Source organism: Trachemys scripta, chromosome 10, assembly GCF_013100865.1.
Source record: "Trachemys scripta elegans isolate TJP31775 chromosome 10, CAS_Tse_1.0, whole genome shotgun sequence".
Taxonomy (NCBI): Eukaryota; Metazoa; Chordata; order Testudines; family Emydidae; genus Trachemys; species Trachemys scripta.
In genome coordinates this window covers 83,272,587-83,281,734 of record NC_048307.1, presented here as the reverse complement: position 1 = coordinate 83,281,734, position 9,148 = coordinate 83,272,587, and the positions used below count along the sequence as shown (strand labels likewise).

The 9,148-nt window shown below is 37.7% G+C and overlaps 1 protein-coding gene across 2 annotated transcripts in view; it reads left to right on the top strand.

Annotated features, from left to right (window-relative positions):
* The first annotated feature begins 630 nt into the window (after positions 1–630).
* Positions 631–9,148, top strand: part of UACA (uveal autoantigen with coiled-coil domains and ankyrin repeats) — a 34,638-nt gene continuing 26,120 nt past the window's right edge. Inside the window, exons 1-4 of one of the 2 annotated variants that reach the window (XM_034783422.1) lie at positions 631–1,122; positions 5,702–5,835; positions 8,074–8,162; positions 8,989–9,053. In XM_034783422.1, the coding sequence (XP_034639313.1) occupies positions 1,084–1,122; positions 5,702–5,835; positions 8,074–8,162; positions 8,989–9,053 (327 nt within the window). In that variant the 5' untranslated portion in view covers positions 631–1,083. Of the gene's footprint in view, positions 1,123–5,374; positions 5,504–5,701; positions 5,836–8,073; positions 8,163–8,988; positions 9,054–9,148 lie in introns of those variants that run through there. The other variant, XM_034783421.1, reaches the window with a different exon arrangement.

Sequence of the window (9,148 nt, the reverse complement as noted above, 5' to 3'; positions counted from 1 at the left end):
CCTACATCTTCAGTACTGTTAATCATTACACTGTCTATTTAATGGTTTGACAGCCTCTGTGGCTCCTCTCATTTCACGTGTTGGGGAGACAGACTGGCAGCAGCGGTAAGCTGAAACCTGGTTGTATTCAGAATGGGATTCATACTTGTAAAAGGAGAATTTTTTTTAAAGCAAAGGCATGTGCTTTTTCTAAATTAAAATCGGACACATTTTTGTCAAAATAGAACACAGACTGGGTGATTCTATGGAGTCATAACTTTGTCTAAAGTCAGATGATCATAAAGCTGATTCCAGCTTTCAGTGTTGTTTGGTGGAATAGCTAAATCTGTTCCTGCCATTATTTGTAACATCCTGTTTAACAGTGATAACGGTGACCCTCATATAGTGTCGGTCAAAAGTTAATTTGACTAACATGTTTGTTTCTTTAAGGTGAACGTTTGCACATCTGCAAAATGTGGCCCCATGGTGGTAGTTTCACACGTGCTTCTCATTTGCTACCCATAAGCATAAAATGTATTACTCACAGGATGAGCATGCATAAAATGTATTATTAGCTATTCCTTTCTATCACTCAGCTATCAAGTACTGGACAATCAAAAAATAGAACTGGGCTGTTGTGAGACTGTCTGCATATTGTTTACAGGATATTTCAGATCTGGGGAATATTACTGCGAGTCCGTCACTGTGGCAGTCTGTGCTGCAGCACGGAGGCTGCGGAAACAAAAGCTGTATGTAGGGTTTTCATGTGAAGTGCCAGAAAGGGACAGCCTAAGCAGTCAGTACAAAAGAAGGAACTCCTCCTGTACCTGTCTTAGGCTGTCCCTGGGCAGTCTTTAAGGGAAAAGACTTATTTTTGTAAGAGTTATGAAGTCTGAAGAAGATCCTGAAGATGGAGAAAATATAGTTGGGGATCCAAGCTAAGCGAAGGATGGAACAAAATGAATGCAGGGCAGAAAGAATAGTATATTGCTTAGAGCAGCCTGTTTTGACCTCTGGTTGGGGGCTTGCCTTGTAAACTGCAGCAGTTTGTAACTGAATGTGAGGTAAATTATTTGTTGCTGACAACAAGGAGTCGCAAGTTCTATGATGAGTTGTTGGTTTTCCTGTGCTGCTAGAAACACAGTAGGTATCTTGTATTTCTTATTAATGGAAGAGAGGGTTTTTTTAGTAACCCTTTCTGCACCAGTTTAAATTTTGTAAATATTCAAGCTGTTCCTTACTTTTTATTTAGCATCATTTACGTCTCTAGCCACTATAATAGTGTTTGTTTCTTGTTGGCAGTTTCTACTATAAAAAGGCTAAAATAAACAGTGCTGTGAACCACTTCTTAATTGACAATTACTTGGTTTAGTGGACCATAGTAATTTGACATAATTGAAAATAATCTGTGCAGAAGTCACTAACCTTTATATTGTACATTGTTTTCTTAGGACTTGATACTAAACTTTTTTTTATACTAATCATTCTAAATTTGTGAAGATCTTAATTATGGGTATAACGACGTAACATAGTAGTGGTTTCATCTGGAGTATTTTTCTCACTTTAAAAGGAGTTTTATTGAGGTGTTTGAATTTGTTCACACTTAGATGTAAGAGCTTGAAGGTTAAGCCTGAAGATCTTTGACAATTTAAAGTATCTGTCTGCGTGCAAAACATTTTATTGAATTCCTTTTGAACCTAACACACTGAATATATTAGAGCAGTGGTTTTCAGCCTTTTTTCATTTGTGGACTGCTAAAAAACATCAAATGGAGGTTTGACCCCTTTGGAAATCTTAGACATCGTTTGCAGTCCCCTGGGGGTCTGCGGACCACAAGTTGAAAACCACTGTATTAGATTTCAGAGTAGCAGCCGTGTTAGTCTGTATCCACAGAAAGAACAGGAGTACTTGTGGCACCTTAGAGACTAACAAATTTATTAGAGCATAAGCTTTCGTGGACTACAGCCCACTTGGACTACAGCCCACGGATGCATCCGAAGAAGTGGGCTGTAGTCCACGAAAGCTTATGCTCTAATAAATTTGTTAGTCTCTAACACAAGTACTCCTGTTCTTTTTTCACTGTATTAGAGTATTTAGAGGCAGCAAGAGGATGCTCCATATGTAGTTTTTAAAGTATATAAACTTACACATACAAAGAAATTTAGAGTGACAAGAAAAATTGCCAGTTTTCAGAGCAAAACAACTTATCCTCTCCAGGACTAGTGCACTTGCGGGTTTAGTATGGAAGCAGTGACTGGCTTTAGCTGAACACCAAAAAGGCAAAGGTGTTGTAATACAGTAAAATTTAGCTAATTTGGGTGGACTGGGAGAGAAATTCCAAAATAGATTTTAATTGACAAGTCAATGAACAACAAAAGCAAGGGTGTGAACGCATTACACAACACACTTCACTTTGACAGTTGTTTACTTCTACTTATTTGGTCCTTAATGTACTAATAGTACCTGTTGTTGGTAGGACGTTTAGTAAAAGAGAGATCCATTACAATACAGAATAGAGGTTCCAATCCTGTTTGCAGCTCCACTGTATAAGGCATTCTGCAGAATAAAAGTCACTTCTTCAAATAGCAAAATGAGACCCTGCTACAGCACACAAGTATTGCTATTGCTAAAGAGGTTACTAGAGACAGCTGTCGTCTTGTATGGATTATCTATACGCGACTTTATTAAACACACTTGGAAAAACCAATGTTCCCTAATGAGGCAAAGTTTTTAGAATTCTAACAGTGTGTTTTTTTCTGCCCAAGACTTAACTTGATTTTTTTAAAAACATTTTTTACATGAATCTGTATTCTTATTTTATGTACCTTTTTTTTCTTGTTTTCCTTCCTTCATGTCCATATAAAGACTGACCAGGCTCTCCTGCTTAAAGATCCAGAAATCGTAGATTGATGTTTTTGACAATTTAAGACTGGAACAAAATCTATTTCTTGCAGTGCATAAATTTAAATGTTACATTAACAATATCAGTTTGCAATGTTTTTATCAAACACAAAAATGATTCAGCCTCTTTTCTTTGGAAATTTGTTAGGTTTGCTGAATGCTGGTTTGGTAGATTTGGTTCTCACTAAATCAAGAACTTTAAAACTTGTATTCAGTGACCTGCAGCAGCTGGAAATAGCTTGTTGTTGTTTTTTAGTGAATTACATAGAGGAGCTAGTCGCTACGGAACCAAACTTGCAGCTAACATTCCATTACAATCCTGATTTTTTTGGCCTCTCACCACCTCCTTCTGCCAGCAACTTCACTGATCAGTTTGAAATGTTGCATCCAGGATTTTAGCTCAAAGTGGAATTTTTCTGGAATGAAAAGGGCAATTTGGATAAAGTGATTTGGAGGCATATAGGTCAGAAATGGAAGTGGGTTTCACTTATTAGGATAGACTCCTAATATGTTTTGGCTTGTCAGATCTCTTAGACCAAGTGTGCTGAATCTCTAAATTTGTTGGATTGGCTTGGGTGTTTTGTGTGTTTTGGTTTAGATGAGTGTTGTCTGACTAGTATTGGTGGGTGAATTACTTAGTTATTAAAAATGATGTATGCCGCCTTTACAAAATCTGCATGATTTTGCAGGCAATTTGAAACAACTCCGTGAACTTCCTCATTTTCAAACTGCTTGAGGAAAGCTAAAATATCTGCACTGTTAATAGGAGAGAGCTGCACAGGGAACCTGATCTTCTCTTGTTTGTTTCCAGCATCAGCTTTTCATTGTGAAATTAGAAAGTTAAGTAGCTGGTTCTTCTATAGTTCAGCCATTACTTTTGTGTTTTAATTGGCCAAATTCAACAAGGAATGGAACTCAGATGGGAATCTTGGTGCTGAAGTAAATGTGTGTTGGAGGTGTAAGTTGCCCATAAATTGAGTTTGTGGGTATAAGGGACAAAATAGTGTCAGTTGGGCATTCAGTTGTGTATATTGCAAGTATAAGTTACTTCTCCACGGTGCAGGAGAGGAGTGTGCCAGGAAACAACTTGGAAGTGTGTAAGATAAAAGCAGCTACTTATGCCAGCACCACTTCCTTGCAGTCCTGTGGTGAGTTTCCGCCATGGAATAAGCGGATATAACAGCCACTTACGTTAACGGAATTTGCACCAGGTTAAACTAAAGATGAATTTGGAGTCAAATTGGCTACACTTATTTTACATAATGCTGAATGCCAAATTGGCAGCAGTTGGAGTATTTTGCCAATCACATTGCTCTCTTCTAGTCACTTGATATCCTACGCATAAGGATCATAAATTAAATTTAGTTTAGATATACCCCATTGCACTTTTTTCTGCACACTCCTTTCTTGTAAGTCTCCCAATCAAAATCTATAGACACCACTCTATCCTCAATGGTCCTCATTAACCCTCTTGGCTGCTATACAGAAACCTGTATTTGAAAATGTCTAGATAGAGGTGGCAAGTTGTAATTTTACTACTGCGAATATTCTGTGCTGAAACAGTTTATTTTGGTTACTCCTTCCTGCTGCCCAGTTACATTTCATCCACTTGTTATGTTTTGTCTCTTCATTTGTAAGCTCTTTTGGACAGGGGACTGGTGTTTACCACACGTTAGTTGAGTGGGGCCCCAACTTGGCTTAGGCTTCTAGGACTCTGCTGCAGCATAAAAATTGGATAATAATAAAGAAAGATGCACTCAGAGGTGTTTGTTCATAGTTAGCCCAGAACACAGACTCATCAACCTGTAATTAACTGCTCTGCTGTGTGGTATGGCTCTTGTGTGAAGTTTTTGTTATCATGGAAGTCACTCCTTCATAAAGATGGCAATAGGTATGTAAACTTTCATATGGCCCCTCCACCCCATTGCAAAATCCTTATGTGACTACCCCCATATATGTATTTTTTTCAAATGTAAAACTAGTCTCCTGATTTGAGACGTGGCATGGAATCTTAGCTAACTTTTCTGGGGCACTAACCTATTAAGAGCTGGTCCAAATGCTACTAAATTTGCATCCTCACTGTGCTGAGTCGTATTAGGTTGATTTCATATCCTAGATGTGTATGCAAAATCAAAGATGTGGTCTCTGTAGTTTGTGTGTGGAGTCAAACCCTAAAGTGAATTTAGGATGTTGATAGCTTCTGGCTGCAAACTTTGTACTTATCAGATATCCTTCAGTAAAATGTCTTCATCTTGCACTTAAGAAGAATGCAGCATGCAGGCTGGAAAGTTGGCAGAGGCAGAGTTACGATTCTTTAACCTTATGCCCTATGGTTGTTTTCATACGTTCATATTGGATTTTATGCTTTTAATGCAAACTTTTTTTGTTTTGTTTCTGGACTTCATAGCACATGGGTCTTTAGAGAAGCCTACAGAGTTCTAAGGGGATTTTTCCCCTTAAGTATGTGATATTATATTCTATATAGTTCTTGTGTTCTCATCACTGTAGGATGTGGGCATCTTCCTTTAGTGAATTAAGCAGTGTTGTCTACACATCTGCTGCATGGTTTTTCTCTTATGCTTTCCCCAGTGGGAGAACTGTGTGCAGGAGCGTGGTGTCTTTGGTAGGGTTTTTAAGTATACATGCTGCTCTGTGTCTGTAAAAGATATTGACAAATTAAACTGTAATTTAATGAAGATTTCTTGCCTGGGAATAGGAGCAAATTGAGATTAATTATTTTTATGATGGTAAACTTAATGGGTTCACATTATGCAGTTAACTCACTTGTGGTGATGGTTTTTTTACTTCTGTCTTTATGCAGCTGCATACAGATTGGAACAAATATGATGATCGGTTGATGAAAGCAGCTGAAAGGGGAGATGTGGAAAAAATTTCATCTATCCTTGCCAAAAAGGGAGTCAATCCTACTAAACTGGATGTGGAAGGGAGATCCGCGTAAGTAATTCCCAAGAATGTAGTGGAGGATGATGGCACAAGTAGTGAAATCTGTTTAGACTGTAAATCTTTCTTCATTATATCACATGCTTACTGATGCTGTGTATTACTCTTCCCCATCTGAAACAAACAGCAGATTACAGAACTAGCGTTCCAGAATTACATATCTATTAGAGGTAGAAGATTTTAAGCAAAAGAAGAGTGTACACAAATTCCATACTTTACTAAAATAAGCTCCCCACTGTACCATCCTAGATAGAAATTCACACTTCATCTAGTCACATACCGTTGCTCTGAGGGCTGTCAACCTCCTGTTAGTCAGGTTCATTTAGCAGTACTGGGGAAATAGGAATGCATACTCCTTGACATCCGCCCCTCGAAGAGATGTGTGAAGTCTATTGTGTGAACTGGAAAGGCAAAAAGGTGCAAATCAGTAGAGCCTCGGGTAGCAAAATTGAGATGGTGATAATCTGAAGGAAGTTATATTGGGCACTGTGAGTGGTTGAGGGGCTTGTAGGGGATTGATTAGGTAAGAGTGGAGTACTCTACAGTATAGCGAGAGGGAGACTTGAAAAGAGATCTGAAAGCAGGAGGATGGGGAAAGATCAGGAAAACCTACTCAACATAAATCTTTGATCCAGGGGTTGAGTCCATGAATTCAAGAGTCCACAGCATGATAGAGGCTTGCCCATGAAGCCAAAAGTAAGAGATCTAGCCAGTCCAGCAGTGGCTGGCTGTCACTTTTAATTCTTTCCCATTGCACAAACTGAATCTATATATGTAACTGGCTTTTCTTGTTTGTATGTAATCGTATATGGAGTAATTTATCTTAAATTTCTTTAAAACGAACACCTTCCCCCTAAATCTAAACAAATCCCTACCGTGTGTCATCTAAAATGTTTCCTAAACCCCTTTTGGGTTTGCTAATTTAATTCTTTTCATAATGGATGTTATAGGAAAATACAGTTAGTATTTTTAGAATCATCAAAACTAAACTAAAAAAGATTTGAAAAGCATTCTCCAGATATTACTGCCAACCATTTTGTCTCAAATTACCGGTGTTGAGACTGTATTTCTAGGTAGTTCAACGGCATTAATACTGTATGATTTGTGGTAGATAATAATAGGTAAAAGAAATATGTATGTTTGGGTGGAACATTCCTATAGCCATCAAACTTAATAATATCAGTGTAATCTTTGGCTATCTGCCTGATTCTGCTAACCATTTCAGGTTTTTGAGTCATCTTGTATCATCCTGTCTGAAATAGGAGGGATTCTGGTTACAAACTGAACTACAACCATGGTTGTAATAGGTGGACCAAACCCAATAGCTCCTCTGGATTGAAGCATCCTTAATAGCCTTTTGAGGGAATTTCCAAGCCTCTGGAGTACCCTATCTTTCTGCAGCCCCCTCAGCATTAAAAATAGTGGGATCCAGCAGCACTACTTTTGGGGCCCTAATGCTACCCGTATCTTTACTGTACTTATCAAATCCCAGAATGCATTAGCAAATACACAAATAAAACTGGAGCTGGGGTTGATCAGAGTGTGAGATGCAGCCAATTGAAAAGCAAGGAACTAGACAATAAATATAGAGGGAACTGTTAGATTTTGTGGGGAGGAAAGGTAAAGGAGAGAGGAGGATGAGGAATTGCTCTTTACCAGAAGTTATCCTCCATCTTTAAAATTTGGATTGATAGGAGACGTTTGAGCTGGTTCTTAGAACAGTCAGCTTGACCATCCTTCCTCAAGGTACGTTCACAAACGTTAACAGAAATCCAGGCGGCTACAATTTCCGACGGAAGTGATAGAAGTAGCATTGCTTTGACTATGCTAATGCTTAGTCCTAGTAAATTTGAATCATGATTTGGAAAGGGAAAGCTTATCGATGATTTTACTCATTCTCTGACACAGGCACAAAAGTAGTGTAGTGTACCGGTTTTATTGAAAGAAATGCTTCCTTCTCTCCCCGCCTTCTTCCGCCTCTCCCCCCCTTTTAATTGGGTCAGGACATGCTACATACAACACTAGAATTTCCAAGCTCTAACTACATGAGTGAAATCTGGTTTTAACCTACGTAACACTTCACTGTACAACTGTTTTTTATTATTATTATTATTATTATTATTATTTATTGTGAACTCTGCCTCTGTTACCCTTTTTTTTCTTTTTCTTCTTCCATGCAAAACTAGTCTAAGCCAAGAAATGCATAATATCTTTTTTTTTTTTTTTGGTTAGATTTCATGTTGTAGCATCGAAAGGAAACCTGGATTGTTTGAATACCATTCTTGTACATGGGGTTGATATCGTAGCCAGTGATGCTGCAGGTATGTTTCATTAAAGTTTAAGGGTGACATTTTCAAAAACACTTGGCATAGGTCTGATTTCTATCCCAAAACAAAATCTACATTAAATGCTTATAACTTGTCCTGTAGTATGGAACAGACTAAAATAGATGCAGACTTGAGCACGTGTTGAATATCTGCTTGAAATTCTTTGGTTCCTCATGGCTAGAAACATGGCATAGAGAACGTGCTTCAGACTGTCTGATTCTGTGTTGGATATAGTGTAGGTTCTCCGAATTGAACAAATTACCAGGGAATGGAAAAGTTCAACTCAAGAGTTTAAATGATTAAGTACTCTGGCTCCTCTGAATATGGACTTGTCTACATTTGCTATTCTAGCTAAGTAAATCTTAATACATAAAATTTAAAATATGTATGGGAACAGCATGGTTTATGGAGTTTGGAAAAAGTGCTGGGAGAATTTCAAAAGGTTTTGATTCTGAGTAGTATGTAAAACCATGTAGATGCTTCTCTGAATTGCCTTTCCTCCAGTCTAGAAACCAGTCTAGAAATCTCATGCGACTTACATAACCTTGAAGTTCTATTAAGGTTCTGAATTTAGTAGTGAGAAATGTGGGCATATGAAAACTAAGAAGGTGGTGAAAAGAAGAAATAAACAAAAATTTGGTTATTTTATCTGTCAAATTTCTTGTTCCTTATAAATTACAATATTGCATTATGAATAGTGAAGTATCTGGATACAAGGGAAACATATTAAATGTCTTCATGGTATATTTTATTGCATGTTCATACTGGTAGTCCTACTGTAGTTCCCAATTTAATGCTTTTATGTATATTTAATCCATAGGGAGAAATGCGTTGCATCTTGCTGCAAAATATGGACATTCTCTTTGTTTGCAAAAGTTATTACAGGTATTGAAGACAGTAAATCAATCTTTGTGCCACATTTTACATTTAGACATAAAAGGGAAGTATGTGTTCTTCAAGAGATGCTGTTAATTTCATAG